The 21,896-nt window shown below is 46.7% G+C and overlaps 1 protein-coding gene across 1 annotated transcript in view; it reads right to left on the bottom strand.

The window, feature by feature from the left end:
- Nucleotides 1-439: 439 nt before the first annotated feature.
- The window catches only part of Cass4 (Cas scaffold protein family member 4), a 36,090-nt gene continuing 14,633 nt past the window's right edge, over nt 440-21,896 (bottom strand). The window contains exons 2-7 of the mRNA XM_046433436.2: nt 18,942-19,364; nt 13,218-13,319; nt 10,394-10,474; nt 7,860-9,158; nt 6,573-6,650; nt 440-4,179 (exon numbers count right to left, since the gene is read on the bottom strand). Of these exons, the coding sequence (XP_046289392.1) occupies nt 3,769-4,179; nt 6,573-6,650; nt 7,860-9,158; nt 10,394-10,474; nt 13,218-13,319; nt 18,942-19,364 (2,394 nt within the window). The 3' untranslated portion in view covers nt 440-3,768. The remainder of the gene's footprint in view (nt 4,180-6,572; nt 6,651-7,859; nt 9,159-10,393; nt 10,475-13,217; nt 13,320-18,941; nt 19,365-21,896) is intronic.

The raw sequence follows: 21,896 nt of genomic DNA on the forward strand, positions 1-21,896 counted from the left end.
TCCTCTAAGTGAAGCGTGGCCAGCTCTGCTCAGAGCCCATTATAAGAGATTGTGGATTTCTGTTCTGGGTTTCCTCTGCTTTGAAACAAACCTAAGTGTGAGTGGCCTACACCTGAGCCCACCTCTGACTCACCCCCTTGCAGTTGAGGGATGAGGGAACAGGGCATGAAGGTGAAGCTTCTTGTGGTGCTGAGGGAATCTCAGGTCTCTGTGCAGATAGGAGTCCACATTTCAGCTCTGACCAGCATCCTTAGGAAGGCCTGCCTGCAACATTGGCCTTTGATTGACATGTAGGAACTTGGAACTCAGGAGGGTTTCTAACATCCCCAGAACAAATAAGAATGGCTCACTGCACCTAAGCTGTACAGACTGCCGCAGTCCGGCTGCAGCAAAATAACGGGGGTGGGGGGGGGGGTGACGAACAACTTGTGTACGTTGATACAGCAGGAGTGGGAGCCCTTTATTGTAGGACAACAGAGGTATTTATACATTCCACACAGCTTATCTTAATTAACATAAACTAGATACAGCAGTCAACCAATAAGGAATCTCCACACTTAATGGCTCGCTGGAGCTGGCATTACTTCACAAACCACTCCCTCTGGCATTTTGCCAGGCGCCATCCAGACTTGTTTACAGACCTTAACATTAACCATTCCCCCTGGCAAAATACCAGGCGCCATCCTGACTTGTTTACAGACTCTAACACAGACAAGCATGGTTTGTGCTGAACATCTGCTTTCCTTCTGAGAGTTTGGAAATCAGGTACGCGTCAGGAAGAGATGCCTATGTGGTCAGCGCCCAATAATGACACTGGGTGCTGTGGCTCTCACAAGCTTCCCAGGTTGGAGACTCCTCACAATGATGTCACAGCTCATGGGGGGGGGAATCAAGTGTGTCCCTTGTCATTGCACTAGGAGAGGACTCTAGGAGCTTGTGTCTGTCCCCCTACATTTCACCCTGGTACCCTCTTCTTTTTGCTGATTTTACTATCTGTCCTTTTACTGAAAAAATTCAGAGCTATGAGTAAACCCTATTCTGCATTCTGTAAGTCCTCCTCATGACTCATTGGGCCTGAAGTCATGTTGGGGACCAATGACACAGTCTTTGATACCAGAATCTCATGTCTTTTGTGGAATCAAGGCAAGCCAACTGGTATTATGGTTTAGACATGAGGCATCCCCAAAAGTTCACATGCAAGACAAAGCAAGAATGTTCAGAGATGAAATGACTTGCTTATGAGAGCTGTAACCTAATAGTGGATTATTACACTGATATGGATTAAATTGGTGGTAACCATAGGTAGGTAAGGCTTATGGAGGCCAAAGGAGAGCTCCATAAAGAACTTTCCCTTTGCTCCTCATAGAAACCCTAAATAAATCTTTTAGCTTCACTATTCTTACTTGACTTTAAAAAGTCACTAATTTGGGAGGCCACAGAGCTGGGCAGTACATTTTTAGTCCCCTGTTGGTTTTGCTGTAGATCACACCTCTGGTGTGTGGGTTGTAATAATAACAGTTGCCTAGGTTACTCTTCAGGGACATGAAGAAGAATACTAGCTCTTCTCATGGACCTGCAGATGACTAGAACAGGAGCAATCTCTTACCGGTCTGTCCTCTTCACTGCCTTAACCTTTGGGTCAGATTCTACTCTGTTCTGCATGTAGAGACATTGAACATTGGGAAATGTTTTGTCCAAGACTATAATACAGGATTAACTTTACCTAGACTTGCCTAATTCTGCTCCCACCCTTGAATGGCTGTGCAGCTATTCTGCCCCAAATTGTTTTAAGATACTTGAGTCAATAAATTTCCTCTATTGTTTAAGACAAACTAGATATGGTTTTCCAACACTAGAAATAGAATCCCTGTTATGGTTTAGTTATTAGGTGTCCCCCAAAAGTTTATATGTGAGACAAATCAAGTAAGTTCAGAGGTGAAGTGATTGGGTCATGACAGCCTTAACTTATTAGGTGTATTAATCCCCTGGAAGGGATTAACTGGGTGGTAACTGCAGCAGGAAGACTTTGGCTGGAGGAGGTGGGTCCCTGGGGGCATGCCTTTGGGGTATATATTTTGTCCTTGTTGAGCAGAGCTTTCCCTCTGCTTCTTGGTTCCATGACCTGAGCTGCTTCCCTCTGCCACACTCTTCTGCTGTGATGTTCTGCCTCATCTCAAGCCCTGAGGAATGGAGCTGGCCTTCTATGGACTGAGATTTCTGAAACTGTGAGTCCCCAAAGAAACTTTTCTTCTTCTAATTGTTCTTGTCAGGTCTTATGGGGATAGTGGTGAAAAAACTGACTTCAATCCCAATTGATGAAGATTCTGCTGTTCAAAGAATGTGGCCCTCTAGGGTCTCTCTGTTCAGCTGTAGAGACAAGTCTCACAAAGGAGAGAGTCTTCTTTTTTTAGGATCCAGAAACTAACTCAATAAAACAGTCAGCTTTCTACAACCAATGTCTTAACATGCCCACCAAGGACAGAAGAGTGGGTGGCCACTGGACCTTGTTCCCCTGCAGGGGACCCAGCTGGAGATGCTGATTTCAGGCTACAGAGGTATTTATGTGGCTGAGACACATATGACAACCACAGACCGTCCCTGGGATGGACAGGATTATGTAACCGTAGAAACCTGAGCAGAAAGCCTCTGCTGCAAGGGGTGGAAGAGGAGGTGGTTTGACGGGAGGAGAGCTCAGTGTCATTTCCATGTCTGTGCCCAGCGATGGGTATCCTGTCCACACCACACCTTCCTGTCTGCACCCCACAGGTGATGGCTTTGTGCCACATGCTGATCTGACGCATAAAACATGGCCTCTACAGCATCTGCCTATAGACTTCAGTGAGAAGCATTTGAAGGCCAAAAATAAACATCAAGGGCTTGACTTTGGGACCAGAACTCAGGCAGTGTGGACCAAAGGCTTGCAAAGGATTGCTGAAAATGATGCTTCAATTCATGGTTATATTTAAATATTATTATAAACGGTTGCAGAGTTGCAACTGTTGAAATATAAACTTTTTTTTTTCTAATTGAGCAGTAGAACTTCTCAATACAGAATCTACAATATACAAAATAAGTTAATAGGGAACACAACAGAACAGGTGTGGCAAGAATATACCATGCATCTTTAACCACAGTAAGAAAACAGCAAAAAATATATATAGTTTTGGTGCAAGAAACATCCACAACTTGTACCAATCTCACGGAATTAATTCAATCCAAAATTTTTTAAAAATTACATTTTCTAATGGATGCAACAGAAATGTATCTTTTGAAACTGAGCTCCCTTCTCTTCCTTGGACTGTATTTTCTCCCTGCCTCTGATTTATTATAGATGCATTTCTTAATCATTTTATTGTCTGGACTGTGAGTTCATGAGGGCATGGCTGCTGAGAAACTGCTGTGTCTCTAGCCTTAGAACTTGACATATAGTTAGTGCCCAATAAATAAGTGCTGAATGAATGAATGTAAACCACATACATGTTTAACCAACATAGAAATGATTTCTTCGTTGTTACTTCCAACAGTGACTTTGCATACCCTAGATGGCACGTCCTCCTCATAAGGTCCTTACATAATGCCTGGCTCTCTTTCCTGCCCACTGGGGGTAAGCCAGTGTCCTAGAGTTGCACGGCTGCTTGTACTACAGGCTCTGGGCACAGTGGCTGCTGTGGCCCATCCTGTATGCTCTGCAGCGTTCCCCAGGGGACAGAGCTGCCCAGGTTGTGCTGAGAAGCTAAGAAGTAACCTGAGGGAGGAGGCGGCAGTGCCTCAATCCAACGTCCCTCTGAATTGTCGTGTGTGATGCTCCAGCTTCTTGGCCTCAGCCTGGAGGTGCCCCAGGGCTGCAGGGCTCGGGTACTTGAGAACTGCATTCTTGGTGGCCAGCGCCAGGTCCTTCAGCAGCCCACAAAGGTGGCTGCTGCTGCAGAGGATCTCGTTACGCACATCCTTCTCCTGGGTCTCCTTGCACAGAGTGTCCACCAGCTTCTGCCCCACCATGATGACCAGCTTGCTCTGAGTGATAAAGATCTCTGGAGGCTGGCTGTTGCTGAGGCTGCTGTGGAATACACTGATGGCTTTGAAGAGTGCCCCAAAATAGAGACGGCAGTGTTCAGAGAGGTGCACTTTCCCACCTGGGTTCTGCTGAGTCAAAGGCTGGGCTACAAGAGAGCCAGGATTCTAGAGAAGAGAAGGAGGAAGCAGGTAAGAGACAGATGGATCAGCAAGCTGCGGTTATCTTCTCTTTCTATTTTTGCTTGATTGGCAAGGCGTTTTAGAAGAAAAGACACAGTTTTTTGGGGACGTCTAAAGAAAATAATGTTAATGTTTCCAAAGCGCTGTAGCATATATTATAACATAGTATATGTAATCTTATGTATTATAATACATACTATATATAATTTTATTCGACCATCAGTAGACCATAAGAAACTCACTCTAAGGGACATGAGAACAATAACTAAATTTATAGCTTTCAAAAGTGCAAGAAGGAGTTAGGGTTGAAGCTTGGTGATAGAGCATATGCTTAACATGTGCAAGGCAAGATGTAACAACAACTAACATTATTATGTTTAACAATAATGCACCAATAAAAATATGGAAAGAGAAAAAATAAAAGGGAAAAGAAAAAAACAATAATAACAACAACAACAAAAATGTAGAAACTTGACAGTGAGATTTTTAAAATTTGCCCAAAGAATAGCTTTTAAGACATTTACAAATCCTTTCTGATTCCAGTACCAAAGGTACAGTGAAAGGGGTCAAATATACTGACCTATCTACCTTAATATGAAAATGCTTACCTTGTTTGCTGTTAAGGTCTCATCAAAATTTTACTTTCAGGAAAATGGGATCAATGTTTCTCCCATATGCCATCAGAGGATTCTCAGCACCTGAGTTGGTGGTGGTCACTCTGGGTAGCATTACAAGGCAGCTTAGGGTTTTTTGTTTTTTTTTTAATCTAGTTTTATTATTTGCAGTGCTGAGGGTTGAAGCCAGGACTTCTGCACAAGCTGGGCGAGTGCTGTACCAGTGAGGTACATATACCCGGCCCTCCTATTTTTTTAATAAGTGAGGAAACTGAACTCAGGGGCCATTCAATTAGTAAATTCAGCTGGAGCTCACAGTCAAATGGCAAAGTCTGAGACTCTCTCCCTCAAACTCTGCCCTCTCTTGTCTACCGATGACAGCACTTCATCAGAAAGGACCCGCAAAGTGAATGTCAGAAGGGGCTATGTCCCTCAGGGCTGGTGGAGGGGGAGTCAGACTAGAAGCAAGGCATACTTTGGAGAAATCTATTCATTTTTATGATTTCATATTTGGAAAATGAAGACAATGATTATTTTTTAGTATGAAGTGAAAAGAGGATGGGGTGTTGGTTAAGAGGATTCTGGGAGCAGGGAGGATGGGAAGAAGGGTTAGAAGCATGAGCCAGGAAATCTATCTTAAAAGTACCAACTGTAGGTAAAGGAAGAGAGTACCTTGGCTCCTGACCCGGGTGTGGAGCCTGCAGAGGTGGTTCTAGTTGTTTTCTTATGGACAGGCAGCTGCAGGCAGTGTGTGGGCAGGGGTTGGGGTGCCACCAGGGCTTCCCACACCCGGAGCATGGTCCCCTGTGGCCAATGACACCCTGTCCCCACTGAGGAAGCACTGTCAGTGTAAAGCAGGGGATTTCCAGGGTGGCCCCTGGACCAAAAGCATCAGGAGCACCTGGGGGCTTGTCAGGAAGGTAGATTCTCTGCACCCACGCCCACCTAATCAGAAACTCGGAGTTTCAGCAAGCCTTATAAGTGACTGTGATGTACTGTCATGCTGGGTGGCCTCTGGTCTAAGGCATACTTTGCCTTGAAAGGACAGCATGACCTTTAGCAATACAGAAGGCCTGATGCTCAGTATTTGGGGTGTGGGTAACTGAGCCTGGGTTCTTGCCCCTCTTTGCCTCAGAGAAGGCACATGATCTTGTCTGCATCACCCTCCCCCCCACCTAGCATGCCCCTTTATCTGGGCTGTTGAACTGGTTCACTGTTTCCCAAGCAGCCAGCCTCCCTCTTGACATCTGCTGGCTTCACACTGAGTCTCTGGATGGACCCATTGTTTTCACTTTAATAATTTAAAGGAAAATTTCAAAATTTGGAATTGGAAAACTATTGTCATTTGCCACAAATCGAAGATGACCAATAACAATAAGCACAATGATAACATCTTTGATTTAAAAAAAAAAAAAGAATTAGGAGATGTCGAAGAGGTGTTGAAGACAGAACTTCAAACCAAAGTGGGTTTTGTTGTTGTAATCAGAAGCATTAATTGATGACATCATAGAGAATGTGACCATGTTATCTAATGCCATGTTGGACCTGCCCATGATGAACTTGCAGTTTTCCCTGGTGGTCAGGGTTAAGGGCCATGATACATACACTCGAGCTCTCCAGGGTTCTTTGTACTATGAAGAAGAGAAAACCAGATCTCCCCCAAGTGGGTCATGGCTATAGAATGAGATTGCTATAGCATGATGAAATGTCTCTAGGGACAAAGCATGTAACCAGAGGTGTTGGGGAGTGAGCAAGACAGCTTACCATTGTATCTAAGTCTTTGTCTTCTTCTAACTTTCCTGCCAAGATGCGTGTTTCTTTTTCTTCTAGGTTAGGTAATGCCTGAAAAATAAAATACAATTTGGATGGTTTTTCATTATTTCAAACTGCATCAGTTCAGGCTAATGCTTGAGTGCTCCTACCTGTACTGCTATTCCTGGTTCTGCTACTGACACCTGTTGTCAACCAAAGGAGACTTTGGCAGTCCAAGGCTAACCAACAAGGCCTAATGTAATGACCCATAAAAAATTATGTTTAAATTTTTTAATTAAAAATTTTTTAATTAAAAAATTTTACCTGGAAATGAAAGATGTTCAAATTTCTAGAATATGTTAAAGCTGTTACATCATCAGGCATGTCAACAGAACCCCAAGGCTGGGACCCAAAGAGTCAAACCATCTCCACACAGCTCTCAGGTGCCCACTGGGCTCTTGGCTACAACCTCTGAACTCAACGTCCTCTTCTTGTAAGGTCTAAAGGCTCCACAAGAGTTCCTAGGTAGGACTGGAGTGTGGAGGCTGATCAGACCTGGAACAACTCAGAAGATTGTCTGAATGGGGGCTGGGGTGTAGCTCAGTTGGCAGAGTGCTTGCCCAGCCTGCACAAGGCCTTGGTTCATCCCTCAGCACAGCCAAAACCACAAAAACAAACAAAAATACAAGAATGTTTGAAGGGTACTTCTTTTTCTATGAAACATGCTGATGATAACAAAATGTATAACTTTCAAAAACATGAGGATACTTGGTGGCAAGATTTAAAACTTAATAAACTTTTTTTTTTTTTGGTAAGAGGATTGAACTTGGGAACTTAACCACTGAACCACATCCACACCCCTTTTTGTGCATTTTATTTAGAGACAGGTCTTGCTGAGTTGCTTAGGGCCTGAGGTAGGCTTTGAACTTGCAATCCTCCTGTCTCAGCTTCCCAAGCCGCTGGGATTACAGGAGTGCACCACTGTGTCCGGCAAAACTTAACAAACATTTTTAAAAGATTTAAAAAATACTTTCTAATTCTAGGATCAGAGGTAAACCTGAACCCCCAAAATTTTTTAGAGAAAATCCAAATATACTGATCTATCTGGCTTAATATTAAAATCCAACAAGATTTTGTCAAGAAGTTTGCTTTCATGCATTTTATTCTCTAGGAAATGGAACCTTTGTCTTGCGAGAGCCTAAGAGCTATCAGTAGAGCTTCTCGGCACCTCGCTTAGTGGTGATGGCTCTGGACGACATCAGAAGACCCACTTTATGTCACTGGGACCTCTGAACTCACCTGTTCAGAGGCACTTGTCCCATTTTTCTTAAGTACTTCAGGGGAATGGTAGTTTTCCCTTGCTTTATTAAAAGGAGTACTCTTTTGGTATGATTCTACTTCTCTTTGTGGAAGCTGGATGCATTTTTTACACGTAAATTCTGCATTTGAGGACAACTGGATGGTCTCTTCTTTTTCACAATTCTGCTTAAAGAGCAGCCTCCCATTGGCAATGACAATGGAGGAAAATCTCTTGACATCTTCCGGAACCATCCGTGCCACCATGACAAACCTCTCAAGGTCATCGAGGCTGTTCTGAACTTTGTCTGTCACAAGAACTTCGAGGGACCAATTGCAGCTGTCCAGGTTTTCCTTTGCTTCTAGCAGGATCTGGTAGGAATTGGAGATTGTCTGTAACTGATCTCGAATTCTGGCCCTAAGATGACTGTCAGTGACGTTGCAGGTAGACCCATAAACTCCTCGGGCAAAATCCAGAAATTCTTTTAAAGCTCCTTCTATGTGGTCAGCAGCCCTGTGGATCCCATCAATGTTGGCCTCCAGAGAGTCTCTGAACCTCCACTTCCTACTTACAAAGAGCAGCAGGCTTGCTGCAGAGCTGACCACTTTGTGCTGTAGGCTCATTGCTGTCTCTTTGGCTAAGTGCAGATCCAGGGAGAGCTCCTTGGCTGACTCCTCCAAGGAGGAGCTAGAGGAGGAGTCAGTTGACATGGAGGAGCAGGAAGAAACCACACTGGCTCTGCTGTCCGAGCTGGCAATGGATGACCTGTCCGGTTCTGGAGATAGGGAAGTTTTTCGTCTGGAGAACTCGAAGGAATTGTGGCCCCGGGGGTTCTCTGGAGCCTCCTTGGCTTTTCCTAGTTCTTTCCCTGCCTGGGATGCACTTGGCTTTGCTTTAGGGATGTCATAAATATTGGGCTTGGTGTTCTGCTGCTCCACTCGGGGAATCAGAAAGCTGGAAGGCACCTTGTAGCTGGCGCCTGCATCTGAAGAGAGTGTGTTCCTGGGCACTAGGATGGTGTAGGAAGGGACATCTGAAAGGCTGGGATTCTTCTTCGTGGGCACCTTTTTACCTGGCTGTGAAGGGAGGATCCTGACTTTGGTATCTGGAGGTCTGTGGAAAGTAGAGCTCGAACTGGGGACAGCATTTGGCCCTGCTTCTTCCGCGAAGCTGGCTAGAGATGCATTTCTGACATTGGCCTTGCCCAGAGACACTGGAGTGTCATAAATCCATTCTGATTTCTGAGGGTTTGGCAATGTGCTGTAGCCCTCTCTTCCAAAGGCTGGTTTCAGAGGAATGTCCTGTGGAAGAACCACATGTAGTCGCCCATGTTAGCAGCAATAAAAAGAGGGCTTACTTGACCCTTCAGGTCTGACTGTTTCTCCTCTCTCTAGTCCCTTCTGTGGCTCCCCATCACTGTTATCACTCAAGGCCCCTCACAATCTCGATCCCTCCCCTTTTTTTGAGCCTCCTTTCTCTTGATTTTCAACATTCCAGCCCCCACCATCTTCCACCCTGTACTTATAGGTCCAGTCCCCTGGACTGTTTGCCTCACCTGAACTCAGAACACACACTCACACCACCATATTTAAAATTTTGCCAAAACGGGTCCCTTTGCTGTAACTGCCTGTTCAACTCTTTCCTTTCCATCTACTATATTTTCTATATTGCTCATGGCACTGCTGAAATGTCACCTCTTTTGTAAGGCCACCCCTAATAACTTTGGACAAAAGTATATCCATGGGACGCATGTAGTCGAATCCAGTGATGAATTCCCCTACACACACAGAAGCATACTTCAATGCAGTGCATCCCTGAGGTCTCTCACAAGAAGAAGTGATTTTTAACACTTGCTGATCTCTTGCTCTGTGCTAGGCACTCTAGCAGGTGCTTTGCAGGGATTATCTCATGTAATCCTTCCAATACATCTGCAATGCAAAACTGAGGCATGAAGAAGCTAAGTCTTACTCAAACCACATCCTATTCCTGAACCCCAGTGCAATTAAGTTGTTGTTTTTGTTGTTGTTGTTGTTGTTGTTTAAAATACAGTAAGGTTTGTTATGGAGAATTTGCATACTGATTTTTTTATCTAGGAAGTCCCTTGGAGGCCCATGTGTTAGTCTCATTCTCCAGCCGGTAGTGCCACTGGTAGGTGATGTAGTGAGGCCCTATAAGAGATGGGTCCTAATTAGAGGAAGTGAGGTCACTGAGGATGTGCCCTGGAAGAGGATATTAGGACTCCAGTGCCTTCCTCTTCCTCTGTCTGCTTTCTGGCCACCAGGAGGTGAGTGGTTGTGCTCTACTGTGCTCCCTCCATGGTATACTGTGCCGCCACAGGCCCAAAGCAACATGCCAACTGACCAGAGGCTCAACCTTTGAAACCATAAGCCAAAATAAACCTTTCCTCCTTATGAGTTGTTTACCTCAGGTATTCTGTCACAACAATGGAAAGCTGATGACATATCAAGCTAATAAAGTTTCCCAGCAGACATTTAGGCTTCCACGGCACCACAGCTCGGCACCTGTTCATACTCACGCCTGCTTGGCTGGCTGGAAGGTGGAGTGCTGCCTTTTGGGGACTGGGCGGTATGTCATATAACTGCTGCTTCTCCGGCTCCTAGGGAAAGACCGCAGAGGAGGACAACTTAGATTTTTTTCTTCCTAATGGCTATCATCACAAACTCTCCACTCTCCAATGTTTTTTTTTTTTTTCCAATGAAAGAAACAAATCCCTGAACACTTTGGGGCTGTCAGTCATGGTGCTCTTCCATGTGCTGCAAGGGATGAAAGTTCAACACTGGACGTGGTGATGTATAGGGCTCTCCTTCCCCAAGGACTGAGGGAAGCTGTACAGAGCTAACTGCAGTCACCTGAACTGAACTTGGCCACTCACCTAAAGGCAGTTAGCCTTAGGATGGAAAGAAGCCAGAAGGGACAATGACATGGGAGCCTAATACATCTTTTTGTTTGTTTTTCACAACAGAAATTCTCCTGTCACTCATGCTGTCATTCTGAACATATGTATCGAGTGACTACTAACTACGTCGAGCCAGGTGGAACTGTGCATGTACAGTGATGTGAGCAATAAAAAGAGAGCTTGGATTACCCCTTTGAAAAATGTGCATCCTACTGAAGACCTACTGAGTGCCAGATGCCGAGCTTGTCATTCCCCTGCCAGGCTCCTCCAGAGGCTTGAGATACAAATGTTTTATGTTACATATGAAAAACGTATACAGTGATCAGAATATGTGTATATTAGGATGTAAAAAAATAAGTTCCAAGTTCTAAGGCAAGGCAACACCAGAACAGGCTTTGCCAAGAAAGAGGGAAAGAGCTGGGTATTAGAGGGCTTCTTTGCCGAGTCGAGCTGAGTCTCCTGCAAATCCTTCAGGGTTAGGGACAAGTGCCCTCCACAAGTGAAGCATTGAGGGTTCCAATAGGATCCTTTGATGACTTGACTTGATGACTATGCCCTCAACATGGGGTCATAGTGCAGGGGGCTGGCTCTGGCTTTGGAGAGTTTAGAGGCTGACAACCAAGCAGAGTGTGGCTGTGCTATGATGGCCTGTCCTTGGGTTCAGGACCAGAGTGAAGAAAGCACATCCCTTGCCCTGGGCCTAGCATCCAGGGGCACCAAAACCCTCAGTCATCTAGGCCAAGTATTTAAAAATCATAATTAATGCAAAAAATCATGATGAATGAAATGTCAACGTTTTAAACAAAGACAGGACCCGACAGGCTGGGGATTAGGGCAAGGTAAGTGAGGCCATGGATTTAAGTGTGTCTTCATTTAAGAAGCTTACACCCGGGGAGATGCTGGTGCTCCCTTGTGCATCTTGGCAACGGGAGCATGTGTGCTTCCATGGCCCAACTGGGGTTGCATGGGAGCTGAGCATGAGCAGGGCAGGATGGGGAAGGGAATCTCAGGAGGATGCTTTGGAAATAACCTGCCTGCCTCGGGGCTAAGGGAAGAGGCACCAGCCAGAGCAGGTGCATTTGCTCCCTGGGTGGGATTTGCAGGTAAGCAGTGCTCAGTTAGGAGGTGGGGACAGCCCCAGAGGAGAGTCAGCCTGAACACTTGCCACCAGCATTCAGCACCTGCACCATGTCCCCAGAAGAGCCAGTCAGTAGGGCCTTTCTCCTGTCCTCTCTCCCTGCCTGTGTCCTGAGGCCCTGAAAGAGTCTGAGACCTCCCAGAGAGTGGGAGGGGAATGGAGACCTTGAGCCATGGAACCAGCAGAGAACCTGGTCAATCCTGAGGTCCCATGGCTGGAAACCAGGCCCAGCAAGCAGGCAGGAAGCGAGGGCAGAAACTTTGGCCTGAAATGAATGCACATTTGATTATTGCCTGGATGGGATGTTAAAATTCCCCATGGAGACTGGGGACGCCAAAGTGACTTCTTTTAACTGAGTGACCAGGAAGTCACAGAGCTGCTCCAAGTTCTGTTTAGACTAGTGCTGTGGTCTCAGTCCTGGCTGCATATTAGCATCTCCTGGAAGCTTTGAAAGTCCTAACGCCTGAGCCCAGACCTGACAGGGCAGAATCTCTGGGGATGGGCCTTGGGCAGCAGGACTTGGGAAAGCTGCCGGTAACTCCATATGTGCTGGAGTCTGAGAGCTGAGAAAGGAGCGAAGCTGTTTTTGATGTGCCTATTATGTACAAGTAAGTTAAAAAAACAATAATAACTTGCCGGGCGTGGTGGAACACGCCTGTAATCCCAGCAACTCAGGAAGCCGAGGCAGGAAGATCGCAAGTTGGAGGCCAGACTGGGCAACTTAGTGAAACCCTGTCTCAAAATAAAAAAATAAAAAGGGCTGGGATGTAGCTCAGTGGTAAAGCAACCCTGAGCTTAATCCCCAATACTGAAAAAAAAAAGAAACCCTAAAATTTCTTCCCCCAGAGATAATGAATGATCAATGTTAAGATCATCAACCTTAAAACTGTGATGCATATCCTCCAAGACACTGTTTTTTAGGAGTTCAGGAATAAATAGCTCAGTGATAGAATGCTTGCCTAACATGCTCTGAGACCCTGGGCTGGGTCTCCAGCATTGCCAAAAAGATATTACTCTTTAAAAATGTATGTGTGTAGGTGTCTATATTCATAATGAAATATCTATTACAAATGAAAAGTAAAAATTTTAAAATGTCTGGAATTCCAATAGCCACAGTGTTCTCCCCAGCAGGCCTGGATCCTGCAAAGCTTGCCTCTCAGTGATGATATGACCTTCAGAGTTAGGGGACCGAAGCCCCTGAAGGCCTCCCTCAGGGAAGCTGAAATCAGCTGTCTGTGAGACGCCCAGACCCCACTCAGCTCAGGCCTGGGGGATCAGGGAGTGGGGCCACCACGCAAGGCTCACCTTAAGGGCTGAGGGAACCCGGCTCTGCACGGGCACGTCGTACACCTGGGAAGGCAGAGCTGGCAGCGAGGCCCTCGAAGGTCTGGGAAGCGCAAAGAGGGTCTGGGAGAGAAAAAGAAGGGTGTCAAGGGAAAGGAAATGTTAAACTGATCACATGGTCATGTTCAAAGTTATCTCCCAAACAGAGAAGACAGCTCGTGGGCACTGTTGAGTGTCAGCCTAGCACTGCTAAGTGGCAGATGCTTTATCCCGGAGACTGGCAGTAGCTGGGTGCTGAGGGGGTGGCCCCCTGGTGGGGGAGAGGCTTCCTCAAGGGGTGGACCAAGGCTGCCTGCCCTGGGAAACAGCTAGAATGCAGAATCTTGGGCCCCACGTCTGGTAAATCTCTGGTGCAGTGGAAATAAACGGACCTAGTGATCCTGAAGCTCTCTAGGGATCTGGGCTGGACCTCTGACATGGGGCAACTCACACATACACCCAGCCACATGGGCAGAGGGGACTTTCAGAGTGTCTGTGAATGACTCCCAAGGTCCTGGGGAAATAGGCCTCAGGTCGGGCCTCTGGGGGAGTAGGAATCACAGATGACAGCACTTGCTGATGTGAGTAGAAGCAGAAAAGACCTTGGCAATCTGAGTGGTTGAAAGTGACAGAGGGATGGAGGGTGGGCAGCGGGGAGGACTGGGGAAGGTCAACAGCGGCAGGGAGGTTAAGGAGCGGGCTTGCATCCTACACAGAGCAGGACTGACAATCAGATTTCATCTTCCTAGGAGCACTGATTCAACATTGCCACTGATTCCATACCTATTAACGGGAACTCTGGGTTCCAACTAGTCCTTCAGAGCCGACTGCTGTCTACCCTGAGCATAAAACTGGGTGCTATGGAGTGCGAGATGACACCCCTAGCTTGAGATCCAAATCATCTGGCAAGATTTAAAGTATTCCAGTTGCCAGGGCTCCTACCTCAGACCTCTCGAATCAGAGCATTTCTGGGAGCGGCCTGGGAATGGAGATTTTTTTTTTAAATGGGGTAGGAGATGCTCACTGCCTGGGGCTTATGGCCTAAGGGGGAAATAAATAGGATCCAGACACACCTAGGACATAGGTTGGTAAGTGAGATGGGGCCGGAAAAGAGGAGAAGGAGAATGTACCTCTTGCCCTGGTCCCAAGAAATCTGTCACAGAGTAACGGGCTTTCCCATTTGAATCCTAGGGGTGGTCAGGAATGAAATGTGGAGACAGGGAGGACAATGCAGGCTGAGGAGGCAGCTTGTGAGGACCAGGTAAAGGTCCTTCCATTCATTACAGTGTCCCTTGGACCACGCACTGGGTGGCACATGTTAAGTGCTGATGCTAATTTGAACGTGGATAGCACGGGATGGTAAAAGATAGCTCAGGACATGAACACCTGCCCGGCCCTTCATCAGGCTGCAATCACAAGTGCAGTTGAAACGGCCGTCAACTAACAGGACACACTTTTCCCAAGGACACAGTGTAGTGCCAAGTGTCAAAACAGCCCCTTCTTTGAGTGATGACTGCTTTCTTACTCTCAAAAAAATGAGGTTCTCCAATCCTGGGCTCTGGGAAGCACTGGCTCTCAAGTACCTTTATTAAGAAAGAAGTGTCAAAATAATAATAATAAAATAAAATAAATAAAAGATAAAAAAGAAAGAAAGAAAGAAGTGTCCTGCTCATGCTTGGAGGGCTGAGTTACATACCCAAGAAGCAGAATCTGTTGTTCTGGGCTTCAGATAAGGGGAGCCCCAGCATTCTACCTCTGTCTCCACTTTATGGTTACCAAAGAATTCCTGTGCTAAGGGGCTAAGCCCTTTGAACCTAATATGAAACAGCCATGATTCTGTTTCACTAAATCCCACCTTTCCCTGAGCCCATAACTAGACCAACTTTTCCTCTGTGAGATACCCACAGGGTCCTCATTCTGCAGTTTTCTTCATTTCAGTTAATAAACCTGGCTGTGTCTCCAGTGGTCTCAGGCTGTTTGGTCCAGGACAAATCATCAATGGTCCCCATTGGGGATCCAATATCCTCACTAGGAAAGAGAGGCCATGCACTGTCCAAGCCCAGGGACCACACAGGAGCATCCCTCACTATTGACAGGGACTTCTGTACCTCCTCCCTCCTGGCTCTGTTTATTCGGCAGCCCCTGCTCTCTCACACTACAGACCCTTTTCAAATGCAGTTCCTGTATCCATTGTTCCCCAGGACTTAAAAAAAGCCCCATTTTATTCATATGGCCGATGCCATGGGTTGCACATGTTTGCAAGAGCACACACACACACACACACTCACAGAGGAGGGACTTTCCTAAAAATGACATTTGAGATAGAAGGATGCCACTTCAAAAATGCCCAGTGTTTCTTGGAAAATGTAGGTTCCAGATAGCAATTTGGGAACATGTCTGAGAAACCTGGTTTCGAGAGGCTTAGAGAGGCAGGAGGAACTCCTGTTCAGGAACCAGTGGGTCTCAAAGCAATTTCATGAGGAAATCTGGTCCTTTGCTGAAATACCAAAGAGTCCCCTCTTTTGGGAATTTCAACCAAAATCAAATATCTTCTTCTTCTTTTTTTTTTTAAGTTTATAAACAGGCTGATATATTATATTAAGGAAGTTGGAACAAAAAGTAAAGCAAAGCTCAGGATGGTGGTTACCCTGGGGGAAGTGGCAGGGAGAAGGCTCAGGGCTTCTGAGTGCTGGTTCTGTTCCATTTCTTGGTTGATCCTAGTGACTGAGTTACGACCTTAGGACCTGAAGGTGAAGCTTTAACAAAGAGGTAAATGGAAAGAGTAGCTCCAGCCTCAGCGGGGTGAAAGGAGATCACAGGATGGTGAGAATGGCGAGGACAGGGCTCTGCCCTTGGGGTACTGAAGTCTGAAGAACATGGAGAGAGCTAAGAAGCTTTAGTGCTAGCTCTGTGTTCCCAGGTGCAGGAGTTGGATGGATAGTTTCACCTCCTTGGGATCAGTTTTCTCATCTGTAAAATGGAGAGTGGATCTAATCCAAAGGTCCTCAAAAATCTCTTCCAGTTATGGAGATGTCTGATTCTGGTGTGTAGATGCCTCTCTTAGGACAATTTGAGGATAGGGACAAATTTCCACCACCTTGGATTTTAACCTTGGGCCACTCTGAATCTAGAGATGGTCAACAGAAGTACAAATTGAGTCCATGAAATGACTTGCCTAAGTGGTGGCCCAAGCCTGTGATCTCTCCGCTGGAGATGGCTTGAAGCCAGTGCCTGGTTCTACCAACGTCTGCTTCCACTTGGAACAACATGTATTTCCTGGGCAGCCTCAGACTTAGGGTTAAAGGCTCAGTAATGTGAGCAGGGGAGAGATGCGTGCCTTTCCTGTGGACTGGAACATTCTCAACTGATTAGCTAGTTCCACCCTTTTCAGAGCAGAAAAGCAGAGCAGAGGGGAAGTGACGTTAGTTAGAATCACCACACGGTGCATCTGGAGCTGACCTTAGAAATGCTCCTCTGACCTCTCCTGACCCAGAGGAGGACAGAGAAACACAGGGGGTCTGTCATGTTCTGAGTGTCCTTGAGTGACAGGCTGCACAGGAAGCCAAGGGAGCCAGAGGGCCAGACCACTAGGTGACAGAGAACACACAAAAGGGCAAGAATGCAGCCAGAACAGACAGGGAAGGAGCTACAGAAGGAAAAAAAAAAAAAAAAAAGCAGGAAAATTCCCCAGCGGTTCTCTGTGGCCACCTGCTGAGTCCTGCTCAGTGGCAAAAAGGCCCTGAATTCCCCTGGGTAGCTGCGGCTTCTCCTTACCACCGCAAGAGCATGGAGACATGCTTTATGGAAATGGTTGACAAGATTCATGGAAGGAACCCTCTTACAGCCCTGACCATCTCTCTGAGTTAAAGTTCACTTGTAACTTGTCTTTTCCTTTACGTGAATGTAATTTCAAGGTGGCAGTGAGTCACATTTCTGAAGCATTCTATTGAGTAGGGTCACTTCATTCAGTTGGCAAAAGTTTCCCGGAGCACCTAATAGAGGAGCACCAGGCACTGTGCTGGGTGCAGAGGGTGCTTGGCCGAAGGTGGGTTTGCATCTGTTTTCCTTTTAGGGAGAGGGGAAAATGACCCCTGATTTTTTTTTTTCTTCATTAGTTTTGGAAAGAATTTCAAATCAATATCACCCAGTGTCACTTGTCCTTAGAAGAAATACCATCAAGGCCCCACTCCGTCTCAGCTGTTTTGACAGCTGCTGAGAGGCCAGGCCTAGACACAGCCAGTTGTTTCAGAAAAGCAAGGTAGTGCTCACCCCATGAAGGCCCAGCCAGCTTCCTCCTGGTGTCTGGAGTCAGCACCTGTGTGTGGCAGCTGTTCTGAGTAACAACTGTCTGGTCCTACGCCTTGCAGCCCAGGAAGTTAGAGAATCTGAAGTATTCAAAACCTTTGAAGGCACCAAGCCCTTTTCATTTGCAGGCAGCATCGAAGGCTGATACAGAGGAAGCCCGAGATGAGCGCAGCACCTTCCTGGGGTCCCCTGGGCACACAGGTCAGGAAAGTGGCCTTTTCCAGGACACAGACCTTGCCAAGACCCCTGCCAGAGCTGAGGTCAGGTGGGATGTGTCATCTGAGCTGAAAGCCAAGCATCATGGCATGCAGGAAGTGTCCAAGGCCATCGGATGCTGCAAATGCGTTCTGCTCCTCCACTTCACCCAGGCTGGGCTTCACATTCCTTTCTTTATTTTATAATAAAGTTTTCTTTCGGCTTTTACTAAGTGCTCCTTTTCCTCTGCTTTTAAAAAGCTGATATTATAAAAGCTACAGATGTCATACATGTTCCATAGAACATGCAAATTAACCCCCTAATCTGTTTGCTCATCAAACACTGATGGAGGACACACTCCATTCGAGGCTTGGTGCCAGGTGCTGGGGACACAGGTGGGAAAGAAGTAAAAGTTCCTTCACTTTCTCCTTAGCCAATTCCACCTCTTGAGGGCAGCCCTCCTTGTGTGTTTCTGGGTCCTTCCTACATGTGGGCAGAGATGGGGCACAGATCTTAGACATGTACGTGGACACAGGATACTGTCTTTGAGGCATCATTTGTCTGGTATTTGATCATATTATTTACTTATTAATAATATTATTTACTTATTTAATAACACCTTATAGAAATGACTCATCTTTTTTTCTTTTTTAACAACTGCAAGGTAGTTTGCTGTGGCAATGCACTCACTAATCCTCCCATACACTAACATTTAGGATTTTTTTTCCCTAATACCAATGATTCTGGAAGGCCAGGGCCTCCTCGTTCCTACCAGTATTTGCCTTCCCGTGTGCTCCTGTAGCAATTCCAGAAGCAATATTTCCGGGTGAAAGGGAATACACGTTTTAAATGTGGTAGGTCACTTGACTTGGATGTGACAGAAATCCAGACCTATCACTACCACTAGAGATCCCAGTGATGCCCTGCTGTCCCCAGGCCATGAATGCCCACAGCACTTTCATGCACTACTGCACTAAGCCTTCCGTCATCTGCAGTGGGGTCAGTCTTGGGCAGCTGGCCAATCCCAGGCTGCGGAGTGTATGAGTGACAAGGGTGGGGTCCTGGGCCAAGCACACAGCTCCTCAGTCATGATCACCAATGACCTAGGTTCCCTTTGGCACACTTGGATGAACAGACAGTGGTGACTTGAGTGGCTCTGAAGCCCACATCCCCTGACTCATCTCTCTTATTTGGAAATAGTCTTACCTGTTTTGGAAAGCTTAAAGTCTTTTCACAGACGATTCTGGCAGTGGGAGGTGGGTCAGGGAACTCGTAGACTTGGGCAGCAGGTGGCAGAGGCTCCTCCACCCAGCTCTTCATCGGCTCATACACAGGGCCTGGGGGTGGAGTGGGCAGCACTGTGGGCACCTGGTAGGTCTCCTCTGAGTTGGTGATGGTTTTTTCCAAGCCTCCTGGGAATGGGGGACAGGATCTATCCTCAGGGGCCTCTGTGAGGATTTGGAGGCGGTTGGCAGGGGCCAGGCCCTGCCTTCCATGCAGCCGACACTTCCACCAGCCCTCGCTTTCCGGCACATTTTGCTCCAGAATGGTCAGGATGTCTCCTCTGGAGAAGGCCAGCTCATCGGAGCAGTCAGGATGGTTGTCATAAAGAGCCCTGGCCAACAGTGTCTGGAGGAGTAGAAAGAAAGAATCCACTGTTATTACGATTGCCAGCTACTCCAACACCACAGGAACCTGGTGCACGCTCAGTTTCTCCCATTTCTTCCTCCCCAGAGGCTACTGCTCCTGTTCTTTGCCTAGCCTATGTCTTTGTATCCCTGAGGTCTCAGGTGAAATGCCATGCTCTCAGGGGAGGTTTTGTGTACCCTGAGACCAGGCCAAGTAGCCCTAATGCAACCTCATGGCCCTTTTTAAATTTGTAGAAGCTCTGGCCTTGCATCCCAGGCTACCTGGGCATCAGCTCTTTGTTTGAAATTGCCAAGGAAATTTGGAGATTTGGAGAGTGTCTTAACCTGTCTGGGAAACAGACTCAAACTGCCAAATCTGCTGCAGCCCACTATGACTCAGGAGTTGTGTGCTTGGTCCAGACCCCCACTCTCTTGTCACTCCTACCCTCCGCAGCCTGGGATTGGCCAGCTGTCCAAGACTGACCACACTGAAGAAGATGGAAGGCTCGGTGCAGCGGTGCGTGAAGCTTCCTATGAGTGGGCAGCTTCTGTGCAATCAGAAGGGGTGGCCTCCCTGGCCTCCCAGTTAAAGGTGCTCCCCTTTAACTCATTTTTACAAAAAGCTAGAACTTCCTAAAGCGCCCTGGACACACGCATTGTGAGAGGCCATTCCTACTGTGGAAATTTCCTCCTGTTCCTTGGTAGACCAGAAATCTTTAACAGAGGGACGATAGAACTTTTTCACTTATCCGAGGCCAGAGGGTCTAGAAGATTAAACTGAAAAGCAGGGAACTGAGTTAGAGCCACCAGACACTGACTGCCCTTCTCCATGTCAGCGTGTGTCCCTCCACACCTCAACAAACATCTATTGAATATTCACTACATAGGGCCCCTTCCCAGAGTGTGGGTTTTCAGAAACACAAATCTCTACCACTCTTCAGTGGCTCCCCAGTGCCCTTTGGATGAAAACCAAAAGTCTGCAAGCCTTCGAGACCTGTATGAGCTCGCGCCTGCGCACACTTCCAGCCTCCCGGGTCTCGATTCCTCACTGATCATCCATGAGCACCACTCTTCCTGAGGGTCTGAGTCCTTCACACATGCTGTTCCTCTATTGCAGTCACTCAGTGAAATCCCACACATCCTTCTAAATGTCACTTCCTCAGAAAATGGATTCTCTCACACCTTCCCCCAAACTATTAGGTTTCCGATAGTTCTCTCCCAACCCCTTTTTTTTTTTGCACACTATCTTCCCCTGTCTGTACTTATCACATTTGTATCTAACTCACTTGAGTGTGCCATCTTCTTTAGTGCCTGCACTCCTGGACATGAGCTCCAGGCCAGCAGTTCTGCACCTGCCTTGTTTCCAGCTGCACCCCCAGGGTTCGGCACCTAGGAGGTGTTCATCAGCAACTTGTCAAGTTGATGGGTGGACAGGGCTGAGGGATGTGATGCCCCAGCTTCAGGACTTTAGGAGGTCAAAAGCCACAGCACCAACAGAAGAGCCCCTGGAGCAGGGGAGAAGGAAGCTTTCTTTGACCCACTCTCTGCCCACCCTCCGGGGTGACTTTCAGTAACAACGAACATCAAGACATCCAGAAACCAGAGACCAGCCCCCAGGCCCAGGGAGCATGCACACCGAGTCCCTGCCCTGAGTGTGTTGTGAGTGGTTTCCCATGAATGAGGTGCTCCTCTCATGAGGGGAGCCGAGAGGATGCATGTAAGGGAGCAGAGTTCAGAATCTATGACTAAAGGTCCAGAGTCGTCCAGCTACATGCTACTTTGTAGATTTCAGTTAAAGAGGCAAATGATTTCTGTCCCATAAGGAAAGATGATCTGAAAGGCTACATTTTCTTACCTTGTAGGACTTTAGTTTTATAAATAGCTCTGCAATCAAATTCTAATATCCTTAATTAAATTACCTATGAATACTTAACTCCTCAAGGATGTACAACCTGGTCTTAATATCTTAATGGTTCCCTCATTAATTAGTCAGTTGATTAAAATCTTTAGCACAAGTTCATTTTCTATTTGCAAGAGGGTCATGATTTTACCTTTTTTTTTTTTTTTGTACCAGGATTGAACTCAGGGGTGCTTAACCACTAACCCCATCCCCAGCCTTTTTTTTAATATATTTTGAGACAGGATCTTGCTAAGTTGCTTCTGGCCTCCCCCAAGTTGCTGGGGCCACCTTTGAACTCGTGAACCTCCTACTTCAGCCTCTCAAGTCGCTGGGTGTGGCATGTCATCAGACCCGGCATAATTTTACCTTTTTGACAATTATACTTTAACTGTCTACATTAAGAAGAAAAAGGAAAATAGCAACCTACTTTTTAACCAATCATCCAAATTTCCATAAAATACATTCAAAGAGTCTGAAGAGAAGGAGCCCCTGCTCCAAAAATTGTTTACAATTGTCTAGAAACGAGAACCGAGAACGAGAACGGGGCTGTGGCAGAGCAGCTGTTGCACTGGAGTGGCTGCTCTGCAGGGTCCAGGCAGGCAGACACTCCCTGGTGGGTTTGCCCTGCTGAAT

This window comes from Marmota monax, unplaced genomic scaffold, assembly GCF_021218885.2.
Source record: "Marmota monax isolate L192 unplaced genomic scaffold, Marmota_monax_Labrador192_F-V1.1 WCK01_AAM20220418_F8-fsc00014, whole genome shotgun sequence".
Lineage (NCBI taxonomy): Eukaryota > Metazoa > Chordata > Mammalia > Rodentia > Sciuridae > Marmota > Marmota monax.